General features: G+C 57.3%; 8 protein-coding genes across 8 annotated transcripts; 4 read left to right on the top strand and 4 right to left on the bottom strand.

The window, feature by feature from the left end:
- Positions 1-150: 150 nt before the first annotated feature.
- On the bottom strand, positions 151-1,112 carry BGZ61DRAFT_180975 (uncharacterized protein). The gene is made up of 2 exons (XM_046237685.1): positions 1,034-1,112; positions 151-947 (listed from the first exon to the last, which is right to left on the bottom strand). The coding sequence occupies exon 2, from the start codon at positions 916-918 to the stop codon at positions 328-330; it is 591 nt and encodes a 196-aa protein (XP_046107413.1). The 5' UTR covers positions 919-947; positions 1,034-1,112; the 3' UTR covers positions 151-327.
- On the bottom strand, positions 1,070-1,810 carry BGZ61DRAFT_180508 (uncharacterized protein). The gene has a single exon (XM_046237683.1). The coding sequence runs from the start codon at positions 1,702-1,704 to the stop codon at positions 1,222-1,224; it is 483 nt and encodes a 160-aa protein (XP_046107414.1). The 5' UTR covers positions 1,705-1,810; the 3' UTR covers positions 1,070-1,221.
- On the bottom strand, positions 1,811-2,781 carry BGZ61DRAFT_181070 (uncharacterized protein). The gene is made up of 2 exons (XM_046237686.1): positions 2,467-2,781; positions 1,811-2,361 (listed from the first exon to the last, which is right to left on the bottom strand). The coding sequence occupies exons 1-2, from the start codon at positions 2,613-2,615 to the stop codon at positions 1,917-1,919; spliced, it is 594 nt and encodes a 197-aa protein (XP_046107415.1). The 5' UTR covers positions 2,616-2,781; the 3' UTR covers positions 1,811-1,916.
- A 2,824-nt stretch (positions 2,782-5,605) lies between these two features.
- On the top strand, positions 5,606-6,454 carry BGZ61DRAFT_180487 (uncharacterized protein). The gene has a single exon (XM_046237682.1). The coding sequence runs from the start codon at positions 5,877-5,879 to the stop codon at positions 6,336-6,338; it is 462 nt and encodes a 153-aa protein (XP_046107416.1). The 5' UTR covers positions 5,606-5,876; the 3' UTR covers positions 6,339-6,454.
- Positions 6,455-7,273: 819 nt separating this feature from the next.
- BGZ61DRAFT_385187 (histidine-specific methyltransferase) lies at positions 7,274-8,924 on the top strand (the record flags this gene model as incomplete). Its single annotated transcript, XM_046242722.1, has 3 exons — positions 7,274-7,575; positions 7,669-8,366; positions 8,423-8,924. 3 exons carry the CDS (start codon positions 7,274-7,276, stop codon positions 8,497-8,499), a joined length of 1,077 nt encoding a protein of 358 aa, XP_046107417.1. The 3' UTR covers positions 8,500-8,924.
- Positions 8,646-11,608, bottom strand: BGZ61DRAFT_346519 (fungal-specific transcription factor domain-containing protein; the record flags this gene model as incomplete). The annotated part of the gene is made up of 6 exons (XM_046239887.1): positions 8,646-8,822; positions 8,927-9,131; positions 9,232-9,842; positions 9,899-10,185; positions 10,289-11,089; positions 11,314-11,608. The coding sequence occupies 6 exons, from the start codon at positions 11,606-11,608 to the stop codon at positions 8,646-8,648; spliced, it is 2,376 nt and encodes a 791-aa protein (XP_046107418.1).
- Positions 11,609-13,694: 2,086 nt separating this feature from the next.
- Positions 13,695-14,991, top strand: BGZ61DRAFT_181107 (uncharacterized protein). The gene is made up of 2 exons (XM_046237688.1): positions 13,695-14,145; positions 14,239-14,991. The coding sequence occupies exons 1-2, from the start codon at positions 13,796-13,798 to the stop codon at positions 14,741-14,743; spliced, it is 855 nt and encodes a 284-aa protein (XP_046107419.1). The 5' UTR covers positions 13,695-13,795; the 3' UTR covers positions 14,744-14,991.
- Positions 14,984-16,047, top strand: BGZ61DRAFT_181101 (uncharacterized protein). Its single transcript, XM_046237687.1, has one exon. It carries the CDS (start codon positions 15,239-15,241, stop codon positions 15,896-15,898), a length of 660 nt encoding a protein of 219 aa, XP_046107420.1. The 5' UTR covers positions 14,984-15,238; the 3' UTR covers positions 15,899-16,047.
- The last annotated feature ends 27 nt before the right edge of the window (positions 16,048-16,074 follow it).

Genomic DNA, 16,074 nt, shown 5'->3' on the forward strand with positions numbered 1-16,074 from the left:
TCGAGATCCACCGCACTGCATACGCAGATAATTTTTTTTTTCCTCGTCCTGCGAAACAGTCAATTCAGCATGCCTTGACAGCACAGGAGCGGGTCGGCCAGCGCGCAACGAAACGGCCTCGCGCGAAAAAAAAAAACCTATCCATGAATCCATGATGCAGCAACACTGGGGCCGCACTGGGGCCGTCGCTAGTCGAGCTGGGCGTGGAGCGAAGGGTCGGAATCGGCAACGGGCCGTACTCTGGGCGCATCATGGACCCCCCGAGCCTTTTGGGGTGCCTTGGAGACCGGGCTGGCTGGGACCCTTGCCAATTGCGTGCAGCTCGCGTTAGCATCGTGGGGAAGAGGAGGACCTCACATCACGCCGTCCAGCTATCATGCTGCCTCGATTTCTCATCACTGCTTCGAATCTAGCCATGCCGCCTGAAACGAAATGGGTGGGATCAATACACGCATGCGCGCAATGTCTCAGAGAAGGCGGCCTGTAGCTCGGCCGCACCACCGGCCATTTCGCATGCTGGGGTTGTACAAGAGAGATTTGGTCCGAAGCCGAGGTTGAAGATAGAAAGGCGGTAACTCTGCCGCGCCTATGGCACCAAGGATGCTCAGGGGGCGCCTCTAGATTAGGGTCCGCACCGCTGTTTGCCTTCCAGCCGTCGCCATCGCTTGCCGTATGTATTGCGGCGATTCGCCCCGGAACGAAGCTATTGTCTCGGCCGGAGACCCGGCCGGCCCAAAAGGCCCCAAGGAAACCCCCCCCTTCCAAGCCCCCCCCTCCAAAGCCCTGCAGTGTGACAATGCGGCGTTCGCTACCTCCGACTCCGTGGCAGCTTGCGGCTTCCACCTTCTTCTTCTCGTTGTTGTCTCCCGTTCTTTCCTCCCTCAAAGCACGCCCCAGCAGCAACTCATGTTGGGACATCGCGCATTGCTACGCCGATGCTGCTGATCCTAGACGGCCCAGGCTGATTAGGCGAGCGGTCTTTGGGTGGCGCTTCTGTTGGGCTATGCAGGGATCATGCTGTGGCCGACATTACCGCAGTGGCAGCTCAGTGCCTCATCGTCGTTGTCCTCGCAGATAGCATTGTGACTTGTGACGTATCGTCGAGTCCCCATTCTCCATCTCGTGTGCGAAAAGTACATGTCCACTATCCCCGGGCTGGGCCCGGCGGCCGGCAGCACCAACGACATCGATGTGGGTGAGTGCAGGAGGGCGTTTTCGCCGTCAATGCGGCCCAAGACACAGCAATGGTATTGCGCAAGACGCCGGACTTTGCCTCGACCGCGGTGACTCCGGCCCGGACGACCCCGGAGTTTCGTTGCCCGTGCCGAGAGGTCCGTCGTCAAGGTTTCGGCCGGACACGAGACTAGAAGAACGGTTCACGCGGCGACAAACCTTCCGAAGGCACCGCGCTCCCGCTGCCGGAGCGCCCCTCCCCTTGCCGAAGAACCCTTGGGGCGAGGGCGATTGTAGTTGGCGCTGGGAGAACGAAGACAAATGGAATTCGTCGACTGTGGCCATCGTCAGCACGAGCGTGGGGCGGGCGACCATCAGAACACTTTGAGTTTGCGAGGGTTGAAGGGCTCTAGCCTCGTCGAGCGACTCCAGCAAGCACACTAACTGCGGGCTGGGGCTCCGGGCCTGACGCCAGTCTCCAGCGGGCCTTGCATCCCCAGCGCGTATCCCCAGCGCATCCCCAGCCCGCATGGAAGTGCCTCGCTAGCAGAGCTGGGTCCTTTTCGTGCCGTGCGCCGCTGGAGGGTAGCCGTGATGTCAGCCGTCATGCACTATTGAATTGCGACGTAGTGGTAGGCTCGAGAGACCAAGTAGTGATTACTATTACTCGGCTAGACCCCGGTTACTGGTTGACCTCTGGTGCAATGGCGATGATCTGGACCCTTTGCGCGTCGCTTGCCGCGTCACAGATCATCTCGAGACAGGTCGTGTGTGCTGCTGCACCATCTTCCAGGTGCGGTGGTGGGTGCGTGAGGTGCGTGAGGTGCGTGAGGTGAGCCCTCCTTCTTCGCTGCCAAGCCCTGGACCCGCCTCGACTGGGCGCGTCTCCCTGCGTCTCCCTGCGCAGGCCACTGCAGACCATCTGCCGGTCTTACAGGAGCGTGAGCTGCCGGCCTGCATGGCAGTGCACTCCAATGGTGAGGCCTGAGGCGCTGGCAGGAGGGCGTTGAGGCCGTGGATGAGGCCTGAGCAGCAGCCCACGATCCGCTGCGTGGAGCCATCGGCCGGCGAGCGCGTGTCGGAGGGCAGAGAAACCAAGAGGCTGCGTCTGTGCCCGTGCTACTTCCGGTGACTAAAAGACGAATAGCTCCTCCGTCAGGTGTTGGATCGCCAACATGAACTCGTTGCCTAGCGGGTGTTAGCCATCAAATCCCACGTGGCACATGATGGACCAAAAGAGCAAGGCGGCACTGAGATGAACACCCATGATTCTAATTCCGAAGACGGTCGTGCCATTTGTGGTCTCTTGCGAACACCCCTTGGCGAGGACTAGTAAGCGATGGCGTAAAGGGGAGGGGGGGAAAGAAAGTCGTCGGCCGATGTGCGATGTAGCTGTGAGTACTGCCCAGAATAGCTGCACTGTGGCGATTCTGCGAGCTCATTCGTCTATAGGATCGGCCGGGCTGCCCTTAAGGCTACGCGAGACCTGGGACTCGGACTCATAGTGGTGGCATGAGCGCACGCACGGAACGGTGGTAGTGGTGGAGGTGGTAGTTAGTTGGTGGATGTGGTAGTGGTGGAGGTGGTGGTGGAGGGGGATGGATGAATGAGGAGGTGGTGGTGGTTGAACAAAAATATCGCCATGTCTTGGATATTCCACCTGAACGAGGCGCCACAAACAGGCCTGGAACTCAGATCGAGTGTCTCGAGACGCTCAGTCCGCGCGTCCAGAATGTTTCCGAGCCGCCCGTGGACTAAGACATGGCGCTGACCTGATGCTGACCCGGGCCCTCGAGCTTGAGCTCGAGCTCGACCCCGTGAGCTATTATTCATCATCGCGTGTCCAGCTTCCCGCTTCGACACACCCGCCCCGTGCGTGCCGGATTTGCTTTGTTGAGGCTCTCCGCGTTGTATTTAGTACACAAGTTACTACATGCAACATACTACATACCACCTTACATTAGGTAGTACGTAGTACAGCGCCGCAGCCAACGCCGCTGACAAGGAGCATTGCTTCGGCCTCGTCCGGGGGATGCAGTCGCCAAGGCCCCTTGCACACCCTTTGCGTTGCCCACAATGTCGCATACGCCATCTCGTTGAAAACCGACAATGTGCGTCCCCTGTAGACCCGGAACCCTGACTTCCCCCCCCCCCTCTGACACCCTGGCCCCAGCAGACTTGCAGACCACCCTCAGCGGCCGGCGTCGACATTTACAGAAACAGGTCCTATGCACCCATCGAATGAGAGCTCGGTCCGGGAGACCTTGGCTCCTTCATCGGCCTCGGAAACGAACCGATGAGGGCCTGACGACGTGAGGGTTACCAGTCTGTCGGGAAAGCGAAAGACCCTCTCCTTCGATCGGATCCCATGACACCCTCAAGAGCTAGCCAACGCCGCCACACGACCAGACGAAAAACGTCTTGGACTACGTACGTATTGCGGCGTATGTAGCAGTAAGTCCGCTCTCGCCCGCTGCACTGGCTTTGCTCTGGGCGCCGATGCGTTGCGGCCACGCAGTTCCCATCGCCATCTATCGGGCCGCCGTTGTCTGGGGCTGAGAGACGGCAGCACCCCAGCTCGGGCTGCCTGAGCCGTCGGGACGTACTACGTAGTACGCACGTACGTACGTACATACCATACATACGCACATACACACATACACACACGCATATATACACACATACATACATACATACATACATGCTACGTACATGCCCCGGCGGCGCCTCAAGTCAAACTCCTCGAGGCTCCGTAGTACATTCATGCCCGGTTCCCATGCTGCCGTGTGGAATCCCTCCGAAGCGGGCCAGGGGGGTCAGGGTACATACCAAGTCAGGGTAAAAGTAAGCATGGCGTTGGTTTATCTGGTCCCGAACTCGGATGGGTTTGTTGTTCATGCTCTAGTGCGTTTCCCACCAGCCGGCGGCGGGGAGGGGGAAGGAGGAGGCGGGATGGGGTCCCGTCTTGGAGTCGGGTATTCAAGCAGGCTATTCAAGCAGGGTCTTGGAGTCAGGTCTTGGGGTCAGGGATCGAGGCGTTTGGGTTGAGTTGAGTTGCATTGCAATCGTAATTGTCATTGTTTACTAAAGCCTGTATGTCGATCTCATACTCGAACGGGAGCTCGAAATAGCCCAGTACATGGTACACTAGCCGTTAAAGCTGACTTGGTGTCCAACTCACTCACGTCGTCGCCCCGTCACGGGCAAGGGGGTTCGCTGGTTTGCGTTTCTTGAACAAGCGTCACCCAATTCGGGACAAGGCCTTCCCCAAGCACACCGAACCCCGAGCTGGAGAAGCGTTGGGCTGTTCCCAATTGTGTCATGCACCAGTGGCCGGGGCTCGAGGCAGGCCGGCCAAGGCGTGCAAGGGTTGCAAGGGCTGCAAGGGTCTGGGAACAACGTCACCCGCCGAACCCTGGTGAATAGCCCGCCAGCTATTAATCATGCTTGAAAGATCAGGTCCATCCCTTGCTGTGGCCGCGAGAATGGTGCTTTCGTTTACCGTTTACGTACGAGACAATGCAACAGGCGTGGAACAGCATGAGAGAAGAAGTGATATCGGCTTCTGACCGCCCGAGATATATCCTGCCCATGCAGTTGAAAAAAAAAAACGGCCATTGCATCCCGCTGGCCGCCGCCTCATCTCATGCTAAATGATCCCATGCCCTTTCATCGAGCCCAGACCCTGCCCCATCTGCTGTGCCTTTCCCCCGGCCCCTCTTTATGCTCCAGATCCAAGGCATTGAAGCCATGTCTTACAACCGTGACAGGCATGTCCTTGCTGCGGCGGTTTATTGCGAAATAGATAGAGTTTGCCGAGAAGTCTGATAGACGCTGAGGACCTGTCGGGCCAAATAACGGGTTGCGATCTCGAGACCATCGAGATGCAAATACGCACCGTTTCCCCATCCTGACCCCCCTCCTTCTCCTGAGCTCTCCGGCCATCGTGTGCAGTCTGTCTGCAGTTGTCTGCAGTCTGCAGCACACGGACACGGATTCCTCGAGAGAGGCGGTACACGCCCCGTATACCCTGTCGCCTTTTCGGTTCTCGTAGACAGAAGGCGGCTGCGCCACCGCAATGCAATCTCCAACCCACCTGAGGATGGGCACCCCCCCCAGTCTGCCCTCATTCACAGTCCACCATCCACCTTCATCGCCCATCCACCTTCATCCTCCACTCCGACTCCGACTGCCACATCCGTAATCCACAACCCACAACCCACAATCCACAACCCACAATCCATTATCCACACAATCCACAATCCACAGTCCACAATCCGTAATCCACACAATCCGCAATCCACAATCCACATCAATCCACATCCCATTCCCCGTCATGCCCTACCCCACCCCGGCCATGTGACAGGCCGTTGAGATGCGACAATGATCTGTGTCCTTACCGCGCGCCGGGGGGGTGATGGAGCACAGGCACAGAAAGGACAGACCCGGGTCCCGGGGCTGACGAACAAGCTGCCCTCGCCATCAACCAGCGGTCAAGCTGTTTGTTCCCCAGCGGCTCCAGAAGCAATGGGCATGTCGAGTACCCCATTTACCTCTTCTCGGGACAGCTCTTCTAGGCGCCGTAGTCACCCCGAGCTTCACCTCCTACAGACTTAGTACCTGTGTGCGTACACACAACTTCCTCGTAGCACGCACGTTCGCGGCATCTTCAGCACGCCAGAATCGGCGTTGGCGTCGCTGCAATGGAGATCAAATCATTCTCCAGAGCACCACCTAGGCCCGGGTGTGCATCGTGCCCAATCAAGCTTTCCATCGAAACCACGCTATTCTACTGCCTGTCATGCCCTTGTCTCTTCTTGAACCATGACGTGCATTCGCCAGGGCAGGGGTATTGGCGCCACTCTAGTGCAGCCGCCCTGATCGGGAATCACGGCCAGTGGCCCAGTCGTCGACTCAGCGCCAAAGTGACCAGTCATCTCGTCAAAACCTCCAGGCTCGAGGTCGCCGCCGACGCCCTCAAGGGGATACCGGGACATGCGTTGGCGAGGGATGGACACGTGGAGAAGTACGGAACGGTCCTGAGAATCACCTCTTTGACGATTCGATTCGGTGGGGCCGATGGGCTCTGCGGCAATCGACGCTTCTGGTCAGAGAACTCACTGACCCTGATTCAGCCATTCCCATCAGTTGCTCACCCCCCTTAGCGTGGCAGGGCTATCGTGACAGCCGAGGCCGGAGCCGCTGACCCCAGCGCAAGTGGATCACGAAGAAACACAATTGACTTTGGGCTCTTCATAGGACAGGGCAAAAGGAGGGCCAGCTGCGTCGTAGTTTCAAAATTGGAGACTGGGTGACGCCCAGGGCCGTGGACAGAGACAGACAGAGAGCGAGAAAAAAAAAGGGTCGCTTCTTCTTCCCCAGCAGCTGCGGGCCCCCATGTCACGGTGGAGGGCGGCCGTGGTGGAAGTAATGCCACCCTCCATGCATCGCCCTAATGTAGGACGAACCACTTCTGGCCAGGCCCCGGGCGTGGCCAAGATTCGCCTCAAATTACTACGCATGTTGGGCCCGCGAGCGAAAGAAGGTCATCCATCATCTCATCTCGGGGGGCGTGCTTCGTTTCGTCGATTCACTGCCTGCATTTGTTCTGCTTGCTGCGACGCGACCAAAGGAGTCAGGCTCGAGCTTTCCGCTTCCTAGTGCTGTTCCAAGGTACCTCTGGTGGAGTGAACACGCCCTCCCAGTCAGGTGAACCCAGACGCACCTCGAGTTCTGCTCCCGCCTGCTCGGTCGCGTGTGTGTGATTCTCTTCTCTCTTGGCCCGTCCCTTGGACGTGATTCAGTTCCCGAAAAAAGAGCTGCCTGCTTGCTCCAAGTATAAAGAGCTCGCGGCGGATGTGCCGTATCACATATTTCTCCTTCTCTTCCTCTCCACCACGACTTCAACGATCAATCGATCCATTTGCGACGCAACACAACCTTCGCCTGCCGCCGACTTCGAGACCCGGGGCCAATTGCCAACTTCCAGATCCGGTCCCCCAGCTCACCTTGGGTCGTTGCCACCTCTTCAACTCACCCAGGATCCTTCATTCGCAATTGACCAGTCAACGTCCCATGAGAGCTTGCCGGAACCGACACGATGGATGCTAAGAAAGCCCCGCCCCCTCATGGCGCCGTCATCGACATTGGCGGTAGCCAGATGTACGGCGATGTGAGTGAACGACTCATGGAGGCCCTTAAGGCCCCGTATTCTGCCAACGCCAAACCAGTGCTCCCGGACGAGTTGCTGTACGACGACGTTGGCCTCCCAATCTGGAACGAAATCATCTTCACGCCCGAGTTTTACCAAACTCATGATGAGATTGTTCTCTTCGACAAGCATGGTGCTGATATTGCAGCACGTGTCCAGCAGGGCATCACCGTGGTTGATCTAGGAGCTGGGTTAGTATTTGCTCCCCATATCACACACACCTCCCACCCCCGTCACTACCCACACCCCCTCTTGCAAGCTTACCTTTGCTGATAATCGACTAGTGACACCCGAAAGGTCGGCCACCTCCTGGCCGCATTCAAAAAGGCCAAGGTAGAAACCACCTATCTTGCCCTCGACATCTCGAAGACTTCTTTGCACCAGAATATAGAGTATTTGGTGAAGGAGCACCCATCTGCGGGATCTACCGTCACCTGTACCGGCATCTGGGGGTCATTCCATGATGGAATGAAGTACCTGGAGGGGGTCAAGTCTCCACGACTCTTCCTCTCACTCGGATCCGTCCTGTGCAACGACCCCTGGCCGGAGGCACTTTCGCACCTCAAGTTTTGGGCTAATTCCTTGCGCACCGACGACTTCTTGCTGATCGGCATGGACGGCCATCTTCTTCCCAACCACCGCGAGAAGATTTGGAATGCGTACCATTCGTCCGACGATTTGTACCGGTCTTTCTTCCTGAATGGGTTTGCCAAAATAAACCGACTCGCAGGTGAGGATTGGTTCAAGGAAGAGGACTGGGAGTTCCTGGCCGAACTGGAAGAGGAGCCCACGACGCGCCACCGCTTCTACTTCCGTGCGAAGCGGGACATCAACTTGGAGAAGATTGGCCGTGTCATCAAGAAAGATGAAGAGTTCGACTGGTTCGACTCTCACAAGTACGGCGAAGACAGCGTTCGACTCATGTGCTATAAGGCGGGACTGAGCGTCATCGATGTCTGGCAAGCTCCGAATTCCGAGTTCAGTAAGCCGCCCCTTTCCGTTCATAGTGCTTACGAATATTATGCTGATTGATAACAGGACAATACCTTGTTCGAAAGAAGGGTGATAAGGACCAGAGGGACGACGCCGATAGTGCGGTGTCGGGAGTTAACTAAACTTCCTAGCCGACGGACCGCAAAACACTCCGAAACGACCATTAATACTACACCAAAAAGGCGAGCAGACAGTGCTGCGATGTTTTTGAGAGGATACCACGTGGGACATGGGAGGGGGAGCAAGGATAGATAGACACTGCGGCCGTCTATGTTAGGCACAGGGTCTCTTCTTCTTTGTCGTGGATATTTGTGACGAGGCGTTCCCACCAAGGGTGCCTCATGCCGATAGACTTTGGTAGCGCGGTGGGCATAGACGGGATTTCGACCTCGGCGTCGATCCAGACCCAAATGCGCTTTAAAGCCTGATACAAGGGTGGCACGCTCTGATAAGGACAGTTAGTACCTTAATCCGTAAAGTAATAGGTAGAGTCACGCGCAGCAGAACCAGACTGCAGACGATAATAAAAAGAGCGTGAGGAAAACGTACACTTCGCACTGGTGTCTGCACTACCTGCTCAAACCAAGCCTGCGACACCCACTTATGATCGGGATCTGTAGCAAGCAACCCAAGGAAGAAAACCGGGAGGAGGGGTGCTTGGGCGGTAAAGTGCGAGCCGGATGTGGGCATGATACGAATGCATTTGGCCAAGTCCGTCATGTTGCTAAGGAGCTCTGGGTGGTTGCGGGGTAGCCTAAGACTGTCGTCAGCACATCGTAATATAAATGGGGTCTGGCGTAGAGGAAAGGAACGCCCTGGAGGCAGTCTGTTCCCCGACACCTCATCCGACTTACCTTAAAAGCCGGCATTGTAAATAGATGATCGCGGCAAACCTCCACGCCTCGGCTGTTGCGTCTGTCATATCCTGGTCACAATCGATAACAAAGTCAACGGGTTTCTTCCTAATCCATTCGATGGGCTGTGGGCGTTCCTGGGCCATTTCCCATGGAATCGACTCGCTACTCCATTGTCGCATCTCCTGAAGCTCGCGAAGCAAGTATCGCGCCGTGATGGGCACAATAGTACTCTCGGGTTCCTGCTGCATACGTGCCGCACAGCAAGTGATCTGGCTCATGGTGTGCAACAGCTTCTTGGAAAAACCGCAACCTCCATGGATCTCGTACATGGTCATTTCGGTGCCATAGAGGAGCCAACCGAATCTTGATGCCTCTTGCACGGGGTCGAGGTCGGCTGGCGAAATAAGTTCCATCATGGGCTGAGCGAGAATGACAGCCCGACCCACGATAATGGACTGCGAGATGCGGAGATTGGTGAGCTGGATGTTATTATCTCGCCAGAATCGACCTCCCGGGTCTGTCACATGAAGGAAGTGTTCGCCTTGCTTGAAGCCCTCCAGCCACCGAGGCGTGTAGGGCTTCTTGAGTCGCCGCTCAGTGAGGACGATCTTCAGAACAAGTCAGGACAATATGCAGGGGGCCTCTTCGGAATGCCGAAACTCACATCTTGCATCGAGAGAATAACGGCCATGGTGATGACCTCACTCCCCTTCCCAATTTCAGAGCTCTCCGGGGAGACGAGAAGATTGCTAAAGTGTGCATCTGCCAGCATGTATCGGTCATTGATTCTCTGTCGAATACGTTCATCGGGAAGATAATCATAGATGTAGACTCCTGCTAAGCTCTGGATGGCGCATCGAATGCCTTCATTCTCATGCATTTGGGCGAAGTCTTTCAGCCATAGGTTGGTGTTATTGAGAACACTCCTACCAGGGCACCAGTTTTTGATATCTATGGAGAAAGGCGTCAGAACTTGACAACAATAAAGGCATATTGGGTATGCCGAGGTTGGGACGATGGGACAAATTAAGAGGAAATGAGGAAGCGAACGTACAGAAATCCCACAGCCGCCTATCCATCATATCCATCTTGGCCTGAAACCCAAAGTGCGGTGGCAACATCCGTGGCTCGCCAGGCGTCACGAGTTGCAATGCCGATTCGTGGGAAGATACTGGTGACACTGAGCCCATTGGTGGTGAGGGGACGAGGTTCCAGGAAAGATCTGAAAAGCCTGGAGACACGGACACGGTACTTGACCTGGAAGAGGCGGGTGGTGGTGGTCCGATGAGGCTGACGATGCTGGAACTACGACTGACAGTCGATGTCTGTGTCGAGTCCGAAGTAATTTCCTCCACGACACCACTAGGAGGGGGATCAGGGCCTAATGGTCGGATAGACGGTCTTCTTGATGGCCAATTGAACTTGACATAGCCATTTACTTGACCATTTTCAGGGCGGACATAACGAGGGACGCGGGACTCGACTAAGCGGTCCTCTTCGTCTGTGAAGGGGCTAAAGAGGGTCTTTGGGGGCCGCTTGTGTAACCGAGTGTCGTGGGGAAGAAGAATGGTCTCCAGAGGATCAGCCGGGACGGCGGGAAGTAGGCGAGGCAGGCGGGACTGATGAGAAACCTGATGAGACAAAGTTTGACGTTGGCCGGGTGTGGCGGAGTGATGTTCGATGTCCAGCCCTGCAGAATGCGGTGCTACATGGAATGTTAGCTCACCGACTTGAAAGTCAACCATGGCATGATTAGGGCATTGAGCAGCCTCGACACCTTTCAATGGGATGGGGGAGGGACCGAGAGTTGGACAAGATGGAGGAGAACAGGGAAAGATGGGAGATTGTTGGGCGACTAGGTGAAGGTGAAAGCGAGGATGCGAGCGGGGTGGCTGCATGTTGTTGTCTCTTCTCACGGCCCTTGGTTACACCACCGAAGGGCCCAGGACCCATAACTCGATCCATCAAGGGCCGATGAAGGGTGACAGTGGCCAGTCAAGACAAGGTGAATCAGAGGGAGAGAGGGCCGGGGAGAGAAGAGGAGGGATGGTGAAGTTGACGGTACTTGGTTGAAGGTACTTGGTAAGGACGAGGACAGTTGATGGCATGTTTCCTCACCTGGAATGGCTGTGGCCCATGTATGGTTGAGATCCTCAGAGAGGGACATGAGCATCTCCGATGGAGACGTCAAGCCTGACTGCAGCGACCACGGGGTTGCAAACAATGGGGCATCAGGTAGAGAGCCAGGGACATTGTCGACAGGCCTGATGATCCCCATGGCCATGTTCCCTGGGAGGGTGGGAATGGAAAGGTCCTCCTGTTGCGCATACTTGACACGCTTCAGTGGACGATCAGAGCCTGTTGAGTCCTCCATCTCAGCAGGTTGCCGCGGCGCTCAGGCCAAGCAGAGTGCTAGACGCGTCGGAGAGAGGTTCCGACGAGCCTGCAGTGCTAAGCAATGCTCAATGCTGCGGTATGCTGCGGTCTGCTGCGGTATGCAGTCGAGAGAGAGGAGAGAACAAGATGGAGTGGCACCACCAGTCGGAGATGGCCGGGGAGGCGGGTTACAGCAGCGAACAGCAAGCAGCAGCAGCAGCGCAGCAGGCAAGGCAAGGCAAGGCAGGAGCGGCGGCGGCGAGAACAAGCGACGATGAGAGAAGGCCGGGCGACAACAAGGCCACGGGCCAGAGAGAGGACCGACGGGGGCGCCGGGACTAGGGGGGGGGAGGGGAGAGTTCTCTCGGTAAGGTGCGTCCGACCTCGAGGATACCAACAGAGTGGTTCGCTTCAAGGCAAAAATCCACGCCGGCCAGGAGTGGGATCAGTGGATTGGAGGAAGGGGGGGAGGGACCACTGGGATTGCGGGGGCGAGAGGAGAAAACAATGGAAGGGAAGGGGCGGGAGAGGAGACAACCGAGGGGTGTTGTAGCAGAGTCAGAAGAGCATGAGCATGGTGTGAGCGAGTCTGGGGAGACACCTGCATTAAAAGGCACGTCGACCATGGTAGGGCGTCGCCTGCGTCTGGGCCCCCGTTCCTATCGCTGAGGGCGGAGGTGCTGGCGAGAACAAGCTTGGTGGTTGGACGCAAGCCGCTCCCCACATCAGAGGGAGCTCTCGACCTTGGGGCCAGACGAGTCTTGGCACAAGGGCATGAACGGTGCTTTTCCAATGGTTAGTAGCACGCCGCCTCACGATGGCCGGCGCTGTGTTGCCCGCTGGGGATCGAGAGAGTGTGTGCGGGCAAATTGAGCAGGAAGCTTGCCCTCCATCGTCTGGCGCGCCTCACGCGCCTCTGGCGTCGTGTCTGACAAGGGGACGGGGGGTGTTGGAGTGGTGGTGGATGGGTGATGGGGGTGATGGGTGGCGTTGGGCGCGGGATGGACGGGGTGGTGGAAGGGGGCACGGACGGGTGGTGAACAGGGCACGGACAGGTGGTGAACAGGGCACGGACAGGCCAGAACAGAGGGTGTGATGGGAGAGATGGAGATGGGAGGGCGCAGCGCGGGCGACCAGCGGGCGGATTGATTGCGGGCGGCCAGCGACATGGAAGCAAAGCAAAACAATGCGCAATTGGGCGCCAGGGCGGAATGCAAACGGACACGAATCGGCTAGGAATCGACCAGGGATCCATTAACAATCCCAGAAGTCGACCGGGAACCCCTGGAATAACCGCACGCACACCACCCGGCCTGATCGACTGGTCAGAGACCTTGACCCCCCTAGGACACACAAACAGACAGTGCCTAGCCGTCGAGGTACAAGCCGTGAGACGGGCTGCTAGCGCCCCCCCGTGCATTAGCGCCCCCCTCGCCTTGTTGTCTCTTCCCACATCACCCTTGTTCCCTCTTCCCCCATCACCCGTCACCCTTCCGAAAAGCTGTGCCCGTGCCCGGTACAGCGTGTCTTGCCTCTCACCGGCCTCATAAGAACCTGTGTCCAAGGGCGGGCGGCAAGAAAAGGCAGCGTCAGGTCATCCGTCTCGCCGTCGAAATACCCCTTTTCGCTGTCGTCCTTCTCTCCGCGGATCACGACGCTCTCGACGCCCTCAACGCTCTCTCAACATTCGCATCGCTCGCAACACCCGCCGTTGTGACACGGTTCACAAGCAAGCTCGAGGGTGTGCCGAACGGTCGCTGCTGGCCCGCCCCTATCAAAGGTACCACCACGCAACCCGCCTAAGGATATCTATCTATCATCGGTCACGCTTTGCCCTCCGTTGCCGACCTGCGCATCCCTTTTCTTCTGCTGAGAGCCCGAGTCCTACCCCCCCAGGCTTGACCCTCCATCTGCCTCCTGCTATCCGCCATTCCCCTCCCCTCCCCTCCCCTTTCCAAAGCGCTTTTTGCGTCTCCCGCCATCTCCGCGCCGCGCGCCGCGCCGCCCCGAACTGGCCCCCGGCCGCTCCCTTGATTAGCCTCCGTGCTACCAGTTGCCCGCTACCACTAGATCCCGCGTGGTTGGCCCAGTGCATTGGGCCGGAACCGTGGCTCTGCTGAGCGTGGGATAGTCTGAGGCAAACTAACCTCACTCGCTCCATTGCTCCATCCTTACTTTGCACACCATGTCGATCCCGTCAGTGGTGCACGTTTTCGAGTCCGGAATCAATGCCGCGTCCACCAGCACCCTGGAGGCCTTGGTCCGCCGCCAGCTGGAAATTGCTACCAGGGAACTGTCCATGACGGCCCCGGCACCAGCCTCGACGCCGCCCGTCCATCCCAAGACTCTAATCAGTGACATGGGAGACTACCTGACCCAGGCTGCGCGCGTGTGGTCCCGCTTGACCGACAACCTGGTTAATGGGTCGCATGTGGAGATGGCGGCTGTCGATGCGCATGAGCAGTCGAGGCTAGGGAACCACGTCTCCGAACTGTCTCCCCTCTTCCTCATGGATGTAGAACTTCGAAGACTATGGTAAGACCATCCCACGCGCGCATTACATACCTATCGTTTGTCAACGTGCTGTGACCACACTGTGACCAAGCCCGGCTAACATGCCCTTGATAGTAAAATCCGGGACCTGACCGAGAAGTTCTCCCGTGAGGTCCAGGAGATTTGGTTGCCAGTTCCCCCCGCCTCGCCCGATACGCCAGTGCCAGTGCCAGCTCCGCAGACCGCCTTCTCGTCCTTCGAGATGAAGCGAACTCCGTTGACGCGACCTCCGGTAGTGGCAAGCGAGGCAGAGACTAGAGTCCACGGCAGTCAAAAGGCACTTCCGACGTCACAGATGTCCCCCGGTCACCCCTCCTCGCCCTGCGACATTGCATCCATGTCAGATGACTCGGAGGAGGACGAGGACGAGGACGAGCAATTCGCCAGGATCGACATGGAAGCTCTGAAGCAGAGAGGCAAGGGCTCGTACTACTGCCCCCTGGGACATCGTTGTGACAAGGGTGGGGTAGACAAGGACGGCAACCTAGTGCTCTTTGATCGGAATTCATCCTTTGCGTACGCTTGCCACTTAGCCCATTCAGCTTACCTGAATCCATTAGAGACGTTCACCATCCGCTAACCACCAACGCAGACAACACTGCAACAAACATCGGAAGCCGTGGCGCTGCGACGTTCCTGGCTGTCCAAATCCTCCCAAAAAACGAAAGTTTGCCCGCAGAGATGGTCTTGAGAGACACAAGGCCACTGTGAAGCATCGTGTCATGACATGATAGCGGGTCGGTGAGACGATGGACGTGTGCTTTCTTTTGGGGGTGGGATGGCCATGACCGGTCAGTTTTCCCGCCCGCTCTAGATTAGATTATGATTGGAAGACCAAGGCGGCCGGTGAAGAATGCGAGGCGGCCCAGAGTCTGGACTGCCCGATATGCAACACGCACTCATTGGCCGCGTACTGCCTCCAATGTAGTAGTAGACGGCGTCGGCTAAAGTGCCATTTCCAGCCAGCCCCCACGGCGGCTGATGGCAACTACTTGGTACAGGTCGCAGGACGAAGAAAGTTCGTCTGGAACCTACCGAGGCCCTCTAATAATTCAGAGGACCTATCACGGTTATAATGCATAAGATGGAAAACGACGGGTTACGGGAAGCGGGCGCGCTGTCCAGGTGTCTGGGCTATTTCGGGGCGGGCTCAGCTCTAATCATCGGTACCAAATCACTCGTCGAATATCACTTCGCCCATTGGCGGTGGAGAGGGCTCACTAACTTGCTTCTCGCAAAAATGAGGATTCGACCGGTCAGTCCTAAGACATTGACCGATAATAGCCGCCAAGAGGAACAACAAATGCCAGCTGGTCCCGTGAGGGAGCAGCGATCACTCAAACCGCCAACACACCCTTTTGTGTCTTTAAAATCGCATCACGCTGGCACTTGCATGCAGAGGCGCGCGACTCGGGACGGGCCACGCACCCAGCCGTCCGTCATGCCAACAGCGAGCCAGCCGCGAGTGAAGATGTTTATGAGGTCAGAGATAGATGAACGTCATCGTGTCTTGAGCGTCTTAGTTGCACAGCCATCCCGAGATCTCTCGGAGTCATGCGGCCAATATCGGTGTTCAAATCCTTCTGGAAGAAGGAAGCACAGCCACCTTGCGGGTGAAACTGGATTCAGTTTCGCAGGTACTGCTAGGCGCAAGAGGGCGACAAAACTGGCTCGAGAGACGCATGAAACAGCTAGGGGGGTAGAATCGAAAATCGACCTCTCTGATGAAAGGTAACGCATCACAGTGATCGCACCAGGTACGTGGGACGGGCGGCTTGGGCAAAGTTCTTGGCTTCGTGCCTCTGCGGCACTTAAATGACGCGCAGCAAATGTGCCGGGTGTTGGACTCTTGGGATATGTCTCCGAGTGTTGGGTTGCACCGGGAAAGCACCGTGTAAGTGCGAACCGGCG

Source organism: Ilyonectria robusta, assembly GCF_021365365.1.
Source record: "Ilyonectria robusta strain PMI_751 chromosome Unknown BGZ61scaffold_5, whole genome shotgun sequence".
NCBI classification, from domain to species: Eukaryota; Fungi; Ascomycota; class Sordariomycetes; order Hypocreales; family Nectriaceae; genus Ilyonectria; species Ilyonectria robusta.

Excerpts from the sequence above, each read along its gene's own strand:
- BGZ61DRAFT_180487 (XM_046237682.1), top strand. The coding sequence starts at position 5,877 with ATGGAGATCAAATCATTCTCCAGAGCACCACCTAGGCCCGGGTGTGCA.
- BGZ61DRAFT_181101 (XM_046237687.1), top strand. The coding sequence starts at position 15,239 with ATGCATAAGATGGAAAACGACGGGTTACGGGAAGCGGGCGCGCTGTCC.
- BGZ61DRAFT_180508 (XM_046237683.1), bottom strand. The coding sequence starts at position 1,704 with ATGCGGGCTGGGGATGCGCTGGGGATACGCGCTGGGGATGCAAGGCCC.
- BGZ61DRAFT_181070 (XM_046237686.1), bottom strand. The coding sequence starts at position 2,615 with ATGAGCTCGCAGAATCGCCACAGTGCAGCTATTCTGGGCAGTACTCAC. Across the intron at positions 2,362-2,466 it reads TTCGCAAGAGACCACAAATG|GCAACGAGTTCATGTTGGCG; the intron begins GCACGACCGTCT and ends AACACCCGCTAG.
- BGZ61DRAFT_180975 (XM_046237685.1), bottom strand. The coding sequence starts at position 918 with ATGTCCCAACATGAGTTGCTGCTGGGGCGTGCTTTGAGGGAGGAAAGA.
- BGZ61DRAFT_181107 (XM_046237688.1), top strand. The coding sequence starts at position 13,796 with ATGTCGATCCCGTCAGTGGTGCACGTTTTCGAGTCCGGAATCAATGCC. Across the intron at positions 14,146-14,238 it reads GTAGAACTTCGAAGACTATG|TAAAATCCGGGACCTGACCG; the intron begins GTAAGACCATCC and ends TGCCCTTGATAG.